The sequence below is a fragment of the Neomonachus schauinslandi genome, chromosome 6 (genome assembly GCF_002201575.2).
Source record: "Neomonachus schauinslandi chromosome 6, ASM220157v2, whole genome shotgun sequence".
Lineage (NCBI taxonomy): Eukaryota > Metazoa > Chordata > Mammalia > Carnivora > Phocidae > Neomonachus > Neomonachus schauinslandi.
In genome coordinates this window covers 67,989,723-68,007,459 of record NC_058408.1, presented here as the reverse complement: position 1 = coordinate 68,007,459, position 17,737 = coordinate 67,989,723, and the positions used below count along the sequence as shown (strand labels likewise).

At 62.1% G+C, this 17,737-nt stretch overlaps 1 protein-coding gene across 2 annotated transcripts in view; it reads left to right on the top strand.

Annotated features, from left to right (window-relative positions):
* The window catches only part of CAPN2 (calpain 2), a 41,059-nt gene extending 23,684 nt beyond the window's left edge, over window positions 1-17,375 (top strand). Inside the window, exons 4-21 of one of the 2 annotated variants that reach the window (XM_021679483.1) lie at window positions 563-696; window positions 1,559-1,727; window positions 2,924-3,007; window positions 4,267-4,352; window positions 4,832-4,906; window positions 5,327-5,487; window positions 6,537-6,706; window positions 7,417-7,428; window positions 8,333-8,544; window positions 9,346-9,382; window positions 10,132-10,197; window positions 11,036-11,093; window positions 12,299-12,363; window positions 12,969-13,037; window positions 13,558-13,636; window positions 14,811-14,927; window positions 15,156-15,214; window positions 16,522-17,375. In XM_021679483.1, the coding sequence (XP_021535158.1) occupies window positions 563-696; window positions 1,559-1,727; window positions 2,924-3,007; window positions 4,267-4,352; window positions 4,832-4,906; window positions 5,327-5,487; window positions 6,537-6,706; window positions 7,417-7,428; window positions 8,333-8,544; window positions 9,346-9,382; window positions 10,132-10,197; window positions 11,036-11,093; window positions 12,299-12,363; window positions 12,969-13,037; window positions 13,558-13,636; window positions 14,811-14,927; window positions 15,156-15,214; window positions 16,522-16,545 (1,677 nt within the window). In that variant the 3' untranslated portion in view covers window positions 16,546-17,375. The remainder of the gene's footprint in view (window positions 1-562; window positions 697-1,558; window positions 1,728-2,923; window positions 3,008-4,266; window positions 4,353-4,831; window positions 4,907-5,326; window positions 5,488-6,536; window positions 6,707-7,416; window positions 7,429-8,332; window positions 8,545-9,345; window positions 9,383-10,131; window positions 10,198-11,035; window positions 11,094-12,298; window positions 12,364-12,968; window positions 13,038-13,557; window positions 13,637-14,810; window positions 14,928-15,155; window positions 15,215-16,521) is intronic. The other variant, XM_044915986.1, reaches the window with a different exon arrangement.
* Window positions 17,376-17,737: the final 362 nt, after the last annotated feature.

Below are 17,737 nucleotides of genomic sequence, written 5' to 3'. Positions count from 1 at the left end.
GGGGGGGGGGGGGGGTGGCTAAGAACAGGTCCTAGGAGCTAGGAACAGGTCCCAGAGGCTAGAACAGGTCCCCTGTCTTGGCCAAGTATATCAGACCCTGGGGTTTGCAGACTCTTAGGACCGTGCCGTTCTGCCGAGGACTCGGAGAGGCTGCAGGAAGCTCCCTGGCCTGCCCCTGATGGGGGACCCTGCCAGGATAGCAGCGGGGAGCCTCTCGGGACGGGCAAGGAGGGAGAGAGTACAGGCACTCAGCAGGTCATTCCCAAGTTTAGAAAAGCCTATTTTGGGGGGTCTGAGACAAATGGTGAGGTACTACTCACCTTTCACGCCGGTAAATGAGAAGTAGTATCCTTGAGACACAGAGACTCGGGCAGAGTGCTTGAGACGTGGGTGTGCGCTTGGAGGGAAGGACAGGTGCCTCTGCCCTCAGCTTCTCAGTGAGGACCGGCCAGTCGGAGGAGGGGTGGGAGCATCTCCTCCCAGGATGGGCCCACGGACGCCGGGGGTTCCCGTGCGGCCGCCGGCTCCTCCCCCAGCCCTCCCCGTGTCCCCTGCCCCGCAGTTCTGGCAGTACGGCGAGTGGGTGGACGTGGTCGTGGACGACAGGCTGCCCACCAAGGACGGAGAGCTACTGTTTGTACACTCCGCGGAGGGCAGAGAGTTCTGGAGCGCACTGCTGGAGAAGGCCTACGCCAAGTGAGTGACCGCGGCCTCCCCTCGGGCAGCCCGGGTTCTGGAAGAGGCAGGTGGGGGTCAAGGACAACTCTGGCCAGAAGTGGGGTCCGAATGCAAGGAGTGCATGCATGGGGGTTGCCTAGCCACGCTGTGCCCTGGTCAGTGACCGTGCTCGCCATGTTGGCCGCACGCACAGGAACGGCTGTGGCGCGGACAGCTGACCTTGAGAACGACCTCCACCTCCTTGGCAGGTCGGGGACGTTTTTGTCAGCTAAAGGCAACAGAGTTTTTCCTGCAGAGGGATGAAAAGCTCGGGAACTTGTGCAGAGTGTGGGGTGTGCGATTAGCAGTGGTTTCCCACCCTGGCTGCCCATCCTCCGTGAGCTCCGTGGCAGCCCCCCACCCCCTCCCTGCAGGCCCCCCTCCCCCCGCCAGGGCCGCCCGGGCTCTCCTGCATCCAGAGATTTCTGTCCCTCGCAGCCGCTGCCAGGGAGGAGGGCCAGGCTCCCCACGGCCAGCTGTGAGAGTCTGGGGTCCAGGAGCCACGTCTCCATCACTTGCCCCATCGCCCAGCTAGAAGCCACGGGACGTACTGTGCGTAGAACCGCTTTCATTAGCGAGTTGCTGTCTTTTCTAAGCTGTAAATGCCAAACAGCTGGTGGGCCGCGCCGCTCTTTGCTGTCAGGACGCAGAAACAGTACGGGAGGTCGGGCCAGATGACCTCCCAGGGCCTTCCACCTGTCAGACTGTAGGAGATTTGCCGGAGCCCAGGCCCCGGGGTATCTGCGGGGAGGGTCCCTGGAGCCCCCAGCCAAGGAGGCATGGGGTCGGGGTCGGGTGGGGGGCACCTCGAGAAGCGGCAGCAGCATCTGTCCCCCCTCAGGGTCAACGGCTGTTACGAAGCACTCTCGGGGGGCGCCACCACCGAGGGCTTTGAGGACTTCACGGGGGGCATCGCCGAGTGGTACGAGCTCAGGAAGGCTCCTCCCAACCTGTTCAGGATCATTCAGAAGGCTCTGCAGAAAGGCTCCCTCCTCGGTTGCTCCATCGATGTGAGTCGTGTGGTCTAGCGGGCGCGAGCCTTTCCCCGTCCACCACGCTGGGCGTCACCTGGAACCGAGGGGTGGCCGGCAACAGCCAGGCGGTGTGGGGGACAGCTGGTGGGGCGAGGGCACCTCCTGTGAATCATCAGCCCCAACCACAAGTTCCGCAAGTCCCCTGCCCTCTGCTGGTCCCGGGGGAGGGACCCGGTGCAGACACCTGCCCCCAGGTTGTCCGCGTGGCCTGGAGCCGGGCAGCTTTCCTCTTCTCGGCTGCCGCGTCCGCGGGCCTGTGGGAGGCTTTGGAGGGGCTGTTTCCTTATGGTGGCCTTGCCTGCAGGCTTCCCCGGAAGCAGGGAGATGCGCACCCCATCCTGTCCCCAGGCCTCCTCCAGACAGAGGCTGAGCCCACTCCTGAGCCCTGTGCCACCCGGGACGCATTCTCCCTGGGGACAGAGAGAGAAGCCCCAACTCTTGGGGCTGGAGTCTCTGTCCCATGTGCTGAAAAACAAAACTCAACCTAGTAAACGTGAAGATGTAATTGGCTTTATTAGGTGATTCGTGAAGCGGGGGGCACCCCGTCCAGCAAGGAGAGGGTGGGGTGGGACGTCTGCTCCTGGGAGGCCCCCGTGTTCCTTGGGGGAGGGTCTCATCCTGCGGGTGACCCCGTCTCCGGGGGTGGAGACGTGTGGGCCAAACCGGTTCTGGGGAGGCTGAAACTGCACTGGGATTGTGCGCTAGGCCCGGGCTGGGGCTCAGCCTGTGGTCTTCTCTCTACCAGACTCCAGGCAGGGATTCTGGCTTGTTCTGCAGACCCTGCCCTCAGCCCTTCTTCCCATTGACTGAGACAGACCTACCAGCCTCCCTTCCTCCCTGCGGTCGGGGGGACGGGGGGACCCCGAGGAAGTTCTGATAGAGCAGGAGCAAATCCTGCAGGCAGCCACACACAGAACCGTCCTCGGGGAACCCCGCAGAGGGGCTGGCCCGGACCACGGGCTCCCGGGCCACCTGATGCCACCCCGGGGTCTGTGCCGAGCCCGGGGCCAGCAGCCCCGCCCCAGGGTCCTGCAGAGGGTCATGAATGCCCGTCCACTGGTTGGGCTGTCCCCGCCATCTGAGAGCCACCGCAGGGGCCCGGTGGATGGGAGGGGGCAGGGCGAGGCGGAGCGAGGCTGCGTCCAGCGGCCCGACTCCTCCCGTGTTTGCAGATCACCAGCCTGGCAGACTCCGAGGCCATCACGTTCCAGAAGCTGGTGAAGGGGCACGCGTACTCCGTCACCGGGGCCGAGGAGGTAAGGCCGGCTTCGGGCCTATCCCTGCGCTTGGCTCGCGATCGCCCCACTCTAAGGGACCGGCGAGAAACTCGAAAACGGGTCGCGGCCGCACAGGGTGGAGTCTCTGCACAAAGTGCTTTTTCGTTTGACCTCGCAATAGCGTCAGCGCCCGAATTCCTGGTCTGACCACCTCTCACCAGCTGCCTGCCTGGCCGGGCGCGTTCCTCAAACACTCCGCCCCGGAGTGCCCTCAAGTCAGACGGGGACAGCGCCCCCCGGGGCTGGCCCCCGGTGCGACCCGCTCAGCCTGGGGCAGGTGCACACCCGCGTGTCGCTGCTGCCGCCGCTGTGAACACCACACGGGCGGGTGAGCAGCCGACCTCACGCCCAGCACGGAGCCCCGTGTCTTCTGACACGCCTGGGGCTTGCTGTGGTGTTTTCAAGCTCCAGTTTTCACTTCATTCTCCACCCACCCCCGACATACATACATCTTTTTATTTTGAAAAAGCTCAAGTTGGGCGCCTGGGTGGCTCAGTCGGTTAAGCGACTGCCTTCGCCTCAGGTCATGATCCTGGAGTCCCGGGATCGAGTCCCGCATCGGGCTCCCTGCTCAGCGGGGGGTCTGCTTCTCCCTCTCCCCCTCCCCCTGCTTGTGTTCCCTCTCTCGCTGTGTCTCTCTCTGTCAAATAAATAAATAAAATCTTTAAAAAAAAAAAAAGAAAAAGCTCAAGTTTACGGAAACGCTGGGAGAACAGTATAATGGTAAACATCAAATGTGGTTTCCCAGACTGTCCTGGGTCTGCGAGCCAAGAGTCGCAGAGCCCACACTTTGCTCCTAAACACGTCCCCCGGAGGGAGGGCGCTGTGTCACTGACGCGGTGTCCGCGGTTACCCCTTCCCAGTGCCGCGCATCCTCCGTAGCACCACCCGCCACCCAGGACTCACGGAGACGCAGGCAGGGCGTCCACGTCTCGTCCGCACACTTCCTGCGGCAGAGGGCAAGGCTTCCCTGAGCTCCGAGAGAGCAGCACGGCCTTCGCTAGTCAGGAGGCTCGGGGGCACCGTGCGTGGGCACCTCAGGCTCACGGCGTCCCCCGAGGGCCGGACCCTGGGAGCGGTCCGCGTTCAGCAGCCGTGAGGGGCCTGGGGTCCAGCCCTTCTCCCTTCCGTGACCCCCCGTGTAACACGGACCCGACCCCTCCTGGCTCGTGGAGAAGGGGCTTTGGGCGTGGCTTGAACCCCCATCTCCCCCTCTGCTCCCCATTCCCCGTCTCCAGGTTGAGAGTGGGGGAAGCCTGCAGAAGCTGATCCGCATCCGCAACCCCTGGGGAGAGGTGGAGTGGACCGGGAAGTGGAGTGACGGGTGAGCGGGGTGCCCTCCCCAGGAGGTTCTGGGGGGCCAGGAGGGAGGAGGGCCCAAGGCTGGCGGCCATGCTGGGGGGTAAGGTCCCCGCCCTGGGGGCGCTCGCGGCAGGTGCCCCTCTAGCCAGTCGGGCCCCTTCCATCAGCTTGCAGTGCACGCTGTCTCCGGCGTGGTCCGCTGCTGGCCTGGCCTTCCCGGGGCGGTGGGGAGGGGGGCGCGGCCAGGTCGGGTGCCTCCAGCTCAGCCACTCGGGGGACTCTCGGTTCCCCTTACGAGAGCTGCCAGGGGTGGGCCGCCTGCACTACCCTTCTCCCTCCGACGGGCCGCATTCTTTCTGCCCTCCCCACCCTGCCCACGGCTACGAGCGCCGCTCCCCGCAGGGCAGTCTGGGCCCTCTGAGGCACCGGAGCGTGTCCCCAGGCCTGCACCCTTGCCGGCGCCGGCTTCTTCTAACACCCATCCTGTCCCCTGGTCTCCAGCTGCCCCAACTGGAACACTGTGGACCCCGAGGTGAGGGAGCAGCTGACCCAACGGCAGGAGGACGGGGAGTTCTGGTAAGGCCATCAGGGCTCAGGGAGGGGGTCTGCCCAGGGGCTCTACCCGGAGCTGAGCCAGATGATCCTGCCGGGGGCACGGGGGCGTGAGAGCTGCTTCTGTTCTCCTAAATCCACTGGAAGAGCCTGAATGAAACTGTTCGTGCACCTTCCCCATTTGCCCCTCTCAACAGCGGGGTTTCGTAGCTGAGTAGCTTCACAGAGAAGCCCGTTCAAATCCCACGGGAGAGAAGGGGCTGTTCTCCCAGCTGCTAGGATCATCCCAACACTAAGGAGAGCAGGGTTGGGCCGCGGCTGCGTGGCCACCCCACCTGCATCCGCGCCGCCTGCTCGCGGCTCCCCGTCTGGCCTTGGCGGAAGGTCAAGGTGTGTCCGGGGGTCATCTTGTAACCTGGGTGCCCATGTCCTCGCCTCTGCCAGGATGTCTTTCAGCGACTTCCTGAGACACTACTCCCGCCTAGAGATTTGCAACCTGACCCCCGACACCCTCACCAGCGAATCCTACAAGAAGTGGAAACTCACCAAGATGGACGGGAACTGGAGACGGGGCTCCACCGCGGGAGGCTGCCGAAACTACCCGAGTAAGGCCCCACCGCGCCCGGTCCCAGCTCACGCCCGTGGCCACTCTGTCCACGGCCACTCTGACCACGGGCAGCCCAGGCAGCCGGGCCCCGCAGGGACCTCACCCATGGGCCCTAACCGCTGCCCACACTCCAGGCCCCTCCCTCCGCGATCCCGCGACCCTTCTGCCTTGTGGTCCGGGGCCCCTCCCCTAGCGCCCCAGAAACGGAGTCCGCGTGATCCCGCACGTTGGGCCCGAGGGACTGTCCCGAGGGATTTCTAGAGGCCAGTCCTTCGGCCTCCACGACACAAAGATGCGTCAGCTGCATCTTTGAGATGAGGGGCTCCAGCCTGCAGAGGTTGAGTGAGCTGCCCGAGGCTGCAAGCTCACGGGGACTTGAGCGCACAGTCTGGCCGTGGAGCTGGTCTGGAAGGACTCTGTGGTGGCAAGTCTGGGTCACGTGTGGATCCTCTGCTGCGGATGAGGGACCTGAGGGTCCCAGCGGCATCCTAGGCCGCAGAGCAGGTCGTCGGGCAAGAGGACAGGTCCCTCCAGCCCCGGAGCTTCTAACCCTTCACCTCAAGCGTGCGGCCACCAAATGGTGGTTCCAGAGGTGCCGGGAAGCCGCTCTGCCCCAGACAAGAATCTCTCCCCCACCCGCTAGATCAGGGGTCGGCAAACTCTCTCAAGGGCCAGATGGCAAATATCTGGGGCTTCACGAGCCGTCAGTTTCTGTCACGCTCCCGGCTGGAGCCCGAAGGCAGTTAAATGAATGGATACGGCTGTGTTCCTAAACTTTATTGACAAGAACAGGCAGCCAGGGCTGCACAGAGCGCTGCACTGGACGGTGCCTTTCTTTCCCCAACAGAGTTTTTTATCCCATTAGAGAGGGAGGCAGTCAGCACGATTACCCTTAAACGTGAATGAATCTCAGGTCTTTCCTGTAAATGGGTTTCGGAAGTGGGGAGGGCATGGGGTCCCCCGCCCCTGCACACCAGCGCCCTGGGGCAGGGCTCCCACAGGCCTCCCGCTCCGGAGTGACGGGGTCCGGCCCCTTTCTGGGCGCAGACACTTTCTGGATGAACCCTCAGTACCTGATCAAGCTGGAGGAGGAGGACGAGGACCAGGAGAACGGGGAGAGCGGCTGCACCTTCCTGGTGGGTCTCATCCAGAAGCACCGGCGAAGGCAAAGGAAGATGGGCGAGGACATGCACACCATCGGCTTTGGCATCTATGAGGTGCAGGCGGCACAGCAGTGGGACTGCCCCCTTCCCTCCTTCGCGTGTCTCAGCCCTGGAGGCAGGACGGGAGGTGGGACCCCAGACAGGGAGCTCGGCCACGGAAAAGCAAAGCTTTCACGAGAGCCGGCCACCGGGCCCGGCCAGTCTTGGGAGAAGTTGCAAGGTCCCCACAGGTGCCAAGCCATTGCCTGCGCCCCCACAGCTTCCCAGATAGTCCGCTCTTTGTAGGGGCCTCCTGCGTCTCTTGAGACCCCCCAGGCCTGGCACCACTCTCCTTGGAACAGAGGGGACTTAATCAAGAACAGAGCTTCCTGGGCCCCATCTGGGAATACCGTGAGGGCAGGAACTGCTCCAGTGTCCGGCTGGGAGGAGCCCAGCCTGGCACGGGGCCTGGGAGCAGCTCGGGACAGGGAGCACGGACTCCGCACACTCACTCCTGCACGTCCTTTCATTTCGAGCCACATTCAAGAAAGCCCAGCTCGGCCCCAGGCAGAGGGTAGCTGCCCCCGCCCGTCTGGGGCTGGACCCCTGCACCCTCCCCACTCGTCCCTGCAGCACCGACCAGAGCCACTTGGCTGGGGTCTGATGGGTGGACCCCATGTTCAGTGCCCACGCTGAAAACAAAGCTCCTGACCCAGCAACCGTGGTGAGGCCTTTCTGCAGCCGCCCCACAGCTGAGCAACGCACGTTCTCCTCTCTCCCTGCAGGTCCCAGAGGAGGTACGTCTGCAGACGTTGGCGCAGGGTCCCCAACGGGCACAAGGCTTAGACCGCTGGCTCGGGGGTCATGTGAGGCCTGGGCAGGGGCTGGTGCCTGCGAAGGATGAGGCCCCATGCCCTCTGGGCCCTGGTGAGGCGGCTCGGGTCCCAGGCCCTGCTGGTCGGAGCTCAGGGCCGGGTCTCTCGGGCAATCCCCACGGGGCCTGTGTACGGTTTAGTTCTGGGCAGACGATGTGAGGTCCCAGGACTGCAGGAGGCTCTTCGCAGAGTCCAGCAGATCTCCTAAAACAAGCCTGAGGGCAACGAGGAACTGCCCGGTCTGTGAGACGGCGTGGGAGCAGAGGGAGGCCTGGACCCAGTTCCCAACTCTGCCCTTTGCAGGCTGTGTGACCTTAGACAAGCTACGGGTCCTCTCTGGACCTCGGCTGCTTCTTCCGTAAAACTGACCAACCATCCACCTCGTGGGACCCTAGGGATGAGGTGAAGGGCTGAGAGCACGCAGTAGGCCCACAGCTGGTGTTAGCGGGTCCGTCAGGGCCGCAGCTGTACGGGGGGGCACGCGGGGCACTCTGGCCCCCGGCGGTACGCTCCACGTGGTCAGGCAGTGCCGCTTGCGGGTCCTGGCCCTGCCATGGTCACACTGACCACAGCTGAGCTGGGCTGCCATCCCCGGTCGGGCCCTGTCCTCACCTCCGTCTGTGTGTCACGTACCACACACGCCCCGAGTCACCGTGAGGAACGCCAAGGGTCTCCATGTGCAGATGGGGCGTCTCTGCAGAGCTGGGCACACGTGGGGCCCCCTGGTGCACGCGCCTCTGAGTCCCCCCGGACCCTTCGTTCTCCTGATCTGGAGCGACCCAGACGTTCTGCCCTTGACTCCCCCCCGTTTCTGTTTGTCCATCAGATGTACGGACAGACCAACATCCACCTCAGCAGGAACTTCTTCCTGACACACCGAGCAAGGGAGCGGTCCGACACCTTCATCAACCTGCGTGAGGTGCTCAACCGCTTCAAGCTGCCCCCGGGAGAGTACATCCTGGTGCCGTCCACCTTCGAGCCCAACAAGGACGGGGACTTCTGCGTGCGCGTCTTCTCGGAGAAGAAAACCGACTACCAGTAGGTGGCCTGCCCGCCCCGCCCTCCCTGTCCCCGCGGGCCTCTCCCTGACCCTTGGATCACCGCGTTCTCTGAGCGTGTCTCATTCTGCGACACCTGCCAGCCTCCAGGGTTAGCAGGGGAGGTGGGGTCGTGAAGGACTGGAGTGTTGTCACTCGGGGTCTCTGCGGTTTGAGCACAGTTGTGTGTCTGCAACATTGGGTCGTCCGGTTCATCGTAACGACACGGACTGGGAACCCGGCCTTCCCGGTCCTGTCAGGGGCAGAGCCTGAGCCACGCAGGTGTCCCCCTCTCCTGCCCAGCGCCCGGGAGCGCCAGGGTGTGACGGCCTCAGTGGTCACTGGACCCCACTGGGCCCTTTCCAGCTGATGCCACCGTCAGGACGGCCTCTCGTCGCAGCGGCCTCTCGCGCTTTGGCCGCCGTCTCGACCAAGTCTATTCGGTGGGGCGCTTGATTGCAGGAGACATAGTCCGGCTAGGGCAGCTTAGCCAAAAGAGACTTTACTGAAAGACCACAGGGGCTTTGAGCGGATGGGAAGCAGGGGACACGGCCACTGCTGCATGCTCCCGTCAAAGACCCAGGACCGTGTGCCCGACCGGCCGGCTCAGCCCAGCCGCGGGCCTGCTGGCTTTGGTGAGACCCGGGCGCGGCAGACTGGACCCTCGGTGGCCTGGTGTGGGATCCCAGGGACCAGGAAGGACCCTCCGAAGCTGAAGTCCCCTCACTGCAGAGAAGGACTGGCCCTGCACGCGGCACTGGGTGCGGATAACCTCGGTGACACGATCTCCTTCTGTCTCCAGGGTTGTCGATGACGAGATCGAGGCCAACCTTGACAAGGTGCGTGCAGTCCCCAGATCCCCCCGCTCTGCCCCACATGACCCAGGGCCCAGAGCAACACCACAGGCTCACCAGGGTTTAGGTAGCCCCACGACCTTGTGCCCACAGCTCCAGACGAGGCTCCGCCTCAGCGCATGCGCTGGTCACGGCGCGGCCCTCACCTCTGCTGCGCAGGACTCGGGGTTCCCATGACTCCCCTTCCTGGGCCTCAGTTTCCTAATTCGTAAAATGAAAACCCTGGGCGACAAGGTTCCTGAGGCTCGAGGGCTCCAAGAGGTGCTATTGAAATAGTGACTCCGGAGGGCTCGGGGTCTCCAACGAGGCCCACCCACAAGAAATCCAGAGTCGAGGGAAGTTCTCCCACTCTCCTGGAACTGATAACTCTCGGCTTCTCGGTCGCCGCACTGTGCTTGTCCTGAGTTCCCAGGGAGAGACCGAACAGTCCCAGAGGGCCGCTGTCGCAGGCCTTCTAGAACATTCTGGCTAGGTTCTGGTTCTGAATCCCCACTAGCATAGACCAGAGAGGGCCATTCTGGTCTCGGGTCAGAGAAGACCCCGTGAGGAGCTCACTAACCCCTCCCACACAGTTTCCATCCCTCTCGTGTTTTCTCTAGAAAACAGTCTTCCTTCGTTCTTCACTGTCCTTTGTGTCAGGCCCGTGCCTTGGCCCTCAGGGCCGCGGGAGGCGGGGCAGGCGGGGAGGCCCCCTCCTGGCTCTGACCGCCTCCCACGCCCACCTCCCCTTCCAGATAGACGTCAGTGAGGACGACATCGAGGACGGGTTCAGGAGGCTGTTTGCCCAGCTAGCAGGCGAGGTGGGTGTCTGTGTGGTCGCTGCGAGGGAGGGACAGTCCCATCCTCGACGGGACTCCAGTCGGAGGGGCAGAGGAAACCACAGAAGCAGGGAGGAATCACGGATGGACTCGGGCTTCTGCCCCCGGGGGGGCTGCTGGCTCACGGTCAGCTCCACCCATGCCCCTCCCCACTCTAGGGTCCTGGCTCGTCTCTTCCGCTCCAGCTGGGACATGGGGCTCAGACCTCATCCTTGATTTTCACAAAGCTAACCCGGGGGGACGGAAGGGTTTCGAATCTCGAGAATGCAAGCCACCGAGGGCCGCGTTGCGTCCCCGAGCCCTGTGGGCCTTGGGCTGCTGCAAGCTGTTCCCTCCATCGTGCACGGGAAGCCAGCTCGCCTGGGCCTCCCCGTCAGAGTGCCGTCCGTCTCTGAGGGACAGAGACTCCCTTCTGTGCTGGTCGCTGGTTGGGTCATACATGGGACCGCGGCCGGTCTCAGGGCTTGCACCCCATTACGCAGTTCGTGTGCGTGCCCAGGGGCACCTGGACCACCCCAGGAGCCCAGGCCACGGAGAGAGTGCCGGGTGGTTCTCAGAGGAGCCGGTCCTAACGGCCTTACAGGAAGCCAGATCCGAGTCTCAAAGGGGACGGAGTTGTGTGGGGCCACACGCAGGCATGGAGCGGAGACTTATCCCTGATATTGTCAAGCTTGGAACTGGCGCCTGAGGTTGGCCTCAAGCTGGTGTGCACATGCCGCTCACAGGCGGGTCTGGGGGCTTAGCCTCCTGCACCTGACCTGGGGTGGGCCTCCACGGTCCCGCGGCCCCGGGGTAACCACACTCTGCTTCGTGTCCACAGGACGCAGAGATTTCCGCCTTTGAGCTGCAGACCATCCTGAGGAGAGTGTTGGCCAAGCGTAAGTGCCCTCCTGGCGGGGCCCTGGTCCCCGCGCCCTTCAGCCACCCACTCCCACCTCAGCACCTGTGCCCGCCGCCCCGCACCAGGCAGAAACAAAGAACAAAGGTGTCCAGGCAGAGGTCAGAGGTCGCAGCCGAGCTGCCACCACTGGTGGGTTCTCTCCTCGCCTGTAACGTGGGTAGATCACTATCTAACTTCTGTGAGGGCGCCATGGGGTGGCCTCCGAGGAGCGGCAGGTAAGGAGGGCGGAGCCGACCCTGAACCCCGGCTGTTCAGCAGGGTCGCTGCCGGGGTGGAAGGACAGACAGCCCGTCTCAGGCTCAAACCACAGGAACAGTTCACGAGTGTCTCCCGGTGTGCGGGCCAGGGAGCCTCGTCTGACGTGTTGCTTGAGCCATGAGCCAGGCCAGCAACTCCGGGGCCGTGGAGGCGGCTGCCGGGCCTCCTGGAAGAACAAGCAAAGCTGGAGTGGGGCCTGGGACCTAGAAGCCGGCCTAACCCCCGACACAGAAGCAAATTCTCTAGAAGGGCCGGGCTGGCCGGGTTGTCCACCCCAGAGCGCGTGCACAGTGTGCCTGGCACAGGGTCCCCAGAGAACCGGTTCCTCCCAGGCAGGCCAGGCGAGGACAAGAGGTGGTGTTTGGCCTGGAGGCTGCCAGGCACGGGTGAAGTCACAGAGCTGTTCAGGCGTGCGACCATCAAAGCCTCCTTGTTCCCGCACAGATGGAGGCTGGGCGGGCGGGGAAGAGCCAGGCCCCGGGGGACTCAGCCTCCCCAGCCGCCGGCTGACCCTGGCCTCTGCCCGGGTTCAAAGAGTTCTGTGCCCGCAAGGGCAGCTCTGAGACAGGCTACATCACAGTGTTTGCAAGGACGTGACAAAGGATGGGTCTCTCGTGCTCTGTGGGGAACCAGAACCCCACTTGGGACCAGGGTTTCCTGCCACCCACCAGCCACCCCTGTAGCCTCCTCTCCTAGTGGAGTGCAGGCTGGTCCTGGGGCTTCTCGGTCTGCGGGGACACAGGCTGACATGGCAAATACACACTCCGCTCTGTCCCTCTGACCCCACGAGCCCCGTGACACGGGAAGTAGGTGAAGTGACTCCAGTCCTGGAAGCACAGACATGCGTTTCTGTCCGGCGGCGGGGGGGGCCTTGGGACAGCGTGGCCCCAGGGATTTTCCCATCACTCTTACTTTGTCTTCTAGGCCAGGACATCAAGTCGGATGGCTTCAGCATCGAGACCTGCAAAATCATGGTGGACATGCTGGACGTATCCTTCGGTGCTGCAGAGTACAGACGGGGCATTTGGGCCCCTGCCCGTCCTGCTCAGAACCCCCGTGGGGAGCACGAGAAGCCCTAGCCCCCTGCACAGGCCGGTGGAGGACGCCTGCCCGGCTGGGCCCCACCAGCTCCGGCTGGTTTCCTGAGGGGCCGTGGAAAACATCCCCCGACCGTCCCGTGAATCTGTTTTTCTCTGGTCGTGGTTTTTTTCTCTATCTGCAGGCACGGGGCCGCCTGCCGTAGGCATCTCCTTCCCCGGCCACCCACCCACCCGCCTCGCTGCGTTGGGGGCAGGGGTTGGTCTGAGCTGCTGGAAGTTTAGTCCTGGGGGCTCACAGTACCTCCTGTCCGCACACGAGGCCCTAGAAATACTCCCAGAATCAGCAAGGAGCCTCTGCGCGTCACCGACGTCTCCTTCCCCACAGGCTTGGGGCCCCCGCCAGGCCCTCCGCCCGCCCATAGATGCAGCTCTGGCCCGAGTGCAGTGCAAGGTGCTTCAGCTGGTGCTCCCTGTAAATACGCGCTGGGCGCCGCCATCCAGTGACAGGGCGTCCACACGGATGCACCGCAGGGGTGGTCCTTAACAGCAGGCAGTCAGATGGTAGCGGGAAGCTAGGGCTGAAGGAGTTCTACGTTCTCTGGACGAAGATCCAGAAGTACCAGGTGGGCGCCCGGGGGGCAGAAGGCGGGGCGCATGGGGCTGTCAGGGACGTGGGTGCGGGGACACCCCTCCATGGGGGCAGAAGGACATCCCCAGGGGTGGGGACTTGACCCCCAGAGGCAGGATGGGCAGTGCGAACAGCAAAGATGAGCCTGTGCAAGGGACGTGGTCTGCTCCCTGCCCTCCCCTGCTAGTGGCCAGAAACGGGTCACCTTCCAGCCGCCCTGAAAGTGTCCTCAAGAGGCTGTCCTTTGTCCTTTGGACTTTGACAGCTCGGGCACAAAAGTGACATCACAACACCGGCCCACGGTGTCTGGCTAGTGGACCAACAGGCACATGTACAAGCCAGCCCGCGGAGAGAGGCGGACACCGTTAGCTATTTAAGGCAGAAACGTGGGTGACGTTCCAAGGCCAGACGAGAGGCAGAGCTGGGAAGCTTCGTGACCACTCCGTTCGGCACGCGCTAACTCATCACCTGCTGGCTTTGCCTTACGGTCCTTGTAACTGTTTCGCTTGTTCCAGAAAATTTACCGGGAAATCGACGTGGACCAGTCGGGCACCATGAACTCCTATGAGATGCGGAAAGCATTAGAGGAAGCTGGTAAGGACTTTATACGTGTAGAATGTGTGAGCGCTTACTTCCCGTTAAATGAAGCAGTGTTGGCTCAGCACAAACATCCTTTCCATCCCCCTTTTAAAAGCTAACTGGTAAAGTAAAACGCCCGCCGTGCTCTCTTGGGTCCAAGTTTCCTTCCGAGAGCCTGGCAGGTCGGGCGGGCACAGCCGGTTCTCAGCACACTGGGCGCCCCCCTTGGGTAAGTCCCTCACATACAACATGGGGTTCTCCACTCTACTGGTTGGGATGTAATCCTGCCACAGAGACCCCAAACAACCTTTTTTTTTTTTTTTAAGATTTTATTTATTTGAGAGAGAGAGAATGAGAGACAGAGAGCATGAGAAGGAGGAAGGTCAGAGGGAGAAGCAGACTCCCCGCTGAGCAGGGAGCCCAATGCGGGACTCGGTCCCGGGACTCCAGGATCATGACCTGAGCCGAAGGCAGTCGCTTAACCAACTGAGCCACCCAGGCGCCCCAAACAACCATTTTTTTCTCCCAAATGGTCTAAGTCCCGTGGGACCATGCTGGCCACGCTGGCTTGCCACCACGACGTTCTGGCCACAGGTGGACAGCAGAGAAAGACAGGCTCCTTACCTTTCAGGGCACACGTCCCAATGGCAGGGCTTAGTCATGGGCCCTCCGCGGGCTGCAAGGGAGGCGGGAAACGTGGTCTCACTTTCAGGCAGCCATGGCCTATTAGAAATTCTGCTGCTGTGAAAGGGCGGGAAATAATGCTAGTTTACAATGAACAGTTTCTGCTACATGCATCCAGCAGAGTCTAGTGTCCAAGGTGATTCAGAGCCAGAGACAGGAGAGGAAGTTTGGGCATCAGGGCAAAGCAGTGGGGCTGGACAGCCTTGTGTCAGCCGGTGAGGAGACAGGCAGGGCCAGGCGAGCAAACTGGAATCAGGAGCAAGGGCAGGAGGCACCAGCTTTACAAAGCACAACAGTCCCTTGGAGAGCGCCCAGGGACAAAGGCAGTTGTTGTCATTTGAAGGGCCACCTCCATGTGTCCCTCCATGGCACGGGAGCAGGTGCGGGGTCACGGGAGCAGGTGCGGGGTCACGGGAGCAGGTGCAAGGGCGGGGGCATGGGAGCAGGTGCGGGGGCGCCATCTGACGTTCACACCCAGGCCGTGCGCTTGTTCATCCCACCACAGGCTTCAAGCTGCCCCGTCAGCTCCACCAGGTCATCGTTGCTCGCTTTGCGGACGATGAGCTCATCATCGACTTCGACAATTTCATCCGCTGTCTGGTTCGACTGGAAACACTGTTCAGTAAGTGGCCCTTTGGGGAAAGACCCATTTCAGTCCTGTCGGGGTGAAGGCAGCTGCCCTTTGCCTCGGGTGAGGTCACCTGAACCAGGATGTGTCTGCAGTTGACCGTGCAGATCCTTCTCCAGTGCAGGGACGGAGGGCAGGAATAATAGCTTGGGACGAACGGGGAGGAGGACAGTACAGTCTCTGCTCCGCTTGCTCACGGGGTCGGCCCTTCTTCCTCTGCAGGGATTTTTAAGCAGCTGGACCCCGAGAACACCGGGACCATACAGCTGGACCTCATCTCTGTAAGTCCGCGGCTTACACAGCCTCCCTCGGGACGGAGCGCTGGCCCCAGGGGACAGGGACCTGTGGCTTATCGGCTGCTGCTTGCTTAAGGCTCCACCTTGCAGACCTTCAGGGCTGTGGGGAGTCGGGCCTGGAAGTGGCTGTAAGGTCCCACCACGCACTGTCCCCGGCAGCCCCTTCCCAGCCCCCCATCAACCCTTCCTCCCAGCAGCTTTGCCTCGATTAGGCAGTGGAGGGAGGGGCTGGAGGATCCCTTGTAGGAAAATGAACTGCTGATTCGCATGCACGGGAGGCAGTGCTGATACAACAAAACCCTTTGGAGGAAGTCCAAGCGGGTTTGGGAAGATCTGTTGTTCTTTCAGAGTAAATGACTTCCTTCCCCTTTAAAAACACTCCCGATAGTAACTACACTTGGGGTATGTGGCTGGAGCCCCCGCAATGCCCACCTGGGAGATGATCCTCAAGCCAAATAGAGGGGGGACACTGGGTCCCTGAAGAGCAAAGTGTGAGGTGTTTTCTGGTCATCTCGATGCCAGGACATTCTCTCACCCCCAGGAGGAAGGGTACCCTGTACTCCCAGGCTATACATTTCCTCCTCTCAGAGGAACGGAGCTTGGGGCAGCCCAAGGGCTGGGCAGGGGGCCGACGCCTCACGGGAATGACCACGTACCAGCGAGGAGCGAAGTGGCAAGCGGGATGGGTGTCAGGGCCTGGCCACTCCTTTCCTTTCGGGCTCAGGGCTCGGGGTGGGGGCTTCGAGGCCAGGCGCACTTTGAACTCTGGAGGAAGCCCGCTATGATGCCGCTATAAAGGGCTTCAGCCAACTGGAAATCCGTGAGCCGGTTATGGGTAACACTGAGTTGCTTGTCCAGCCGTACATCCATCCCTGGGAAACAGCCCGCCCTGAGGTCGCAGTTCACGGTGGAGGCTCTAGTTTGCTAGGATGAGCCGTGGTGCCGTGGGGAGCTTGGCAGAAGCCGGGGGTCCAGGCCCGTCCCAGCCCAACTCGATCACAATCTCACCCAGAATTCCCACTTCACTCCAGCAGAGACCAAGGGCGAAAGCCTCTGGTTCCAGGGAGAGCTGCAGCCCAGACGCACGTGCGCCTGATGTCGTGTGGCCCGCGTTCCAGGTCGTGGCCCCCTGGCCCGTGGCCCAGAGAAGCCGTGAGCCTGTGCACTGAGGCCCTCACCCTCACCCAGCCTTGCTGGCTGCAGTCGGGTCTTTCGGGAGGTGCTACGGGCACTTAAATAGCCTTTCATTTTGTACCTGGTCTCTGGGCTGACGGCTCTTTTCTTCCTCACAGTGGCTCTGCTTTTCAGTCCTCTGAAGTCATAACGGATCCCCCTGAAGACAAGCAGCCGAGCACTAGGCCTCCACAGAGAAACTTTTTATCTGGACCTTGCAATTACGGGAACATTTACTTAAACAGATGATTATAGCTGAAAATAAAGATGCTTTTTGAGATAGAACTTCCAGATTTCAAAGTAAAAGATTTGCATATCATGATATTAAACGCCAGCGAGTCACTTAACCCTTGGTAAGCTCAAAGAAACTCTGAAATCTGTTACCTAGTCTACTTTTACACACTTTCCCGTTTGTAGCAATATTCAACCAGGGAAACAACGCAGGGAGGTATTTTAACAGCTGCCATGAGTGAAGTTCGTCTCCAAGGACACAAGGACGCTGCTGGGAATATTTAAAGCAACTTCAGGTTTAAAATTGCAGTGGTGACATTGACCCAAGAGCAGCCCGTGTCCCCGGAGTAAAACGGAAAACAGGATGCATCGCGGAGGGGCCGAGAAGACCCCACTCCACCACGTGACTCGCCCGGGTACCCACGTGTCCTAGCCCAAACCCTGAGCAGCCTGCTCTCAGACGGGGAGCGTCCCAGCTGCTCAAGGGAGTTGGCTCTGGCTTAGCCACCTGAAGCGAGCACAAATGCAGGGGCCCGGGTCCGATCATGGTCAAGGACAGAACCTGCTGTCTGCCGTCCGGACGTCACCCCGCCCTGCTTGTGCGTGGAGTCAGGAGGGACATGGCGTGGGAGCTGGTCCCCTGGCTCCACCCTGGGAAAACGCTAGCAGCATTATGAAAATACCGCCTACTTGCCTTATCTTCTTCCGAATGTGCTGTTAATAAAGAGTCGCCCAGACAGTCCTGCCCGGTGCTGTCTTTCTGGAGGGTCCAGCGGCGGTTCGTGCACACACTGGTCACAGCCTGCTACCTCTGAATTCCCCTCTGGACAGGAAAAGGCTGCTTAGCTCCCCTTTCCTGCACAACGATACGACTTCTTAATCCAATTAGGAAGTTCCTAAGTGGCCACAGAGTAGGTGCCACTCTAATCTGCTTCTGGTCTCCCCTGAGGAGGCCCAGGCAGGCCTGCGGGCGTGGGGACCAGATGGGGCCAGCAGGACAGGCACAGAAGTCCCCGGGCCTGCAGGCGGTGACCCCTGGGAGAGCCCTACAACACGGAGAGGCGCGGGATGGGGAGGGACGGGCAGGTGCATCTCCCAGGCTTG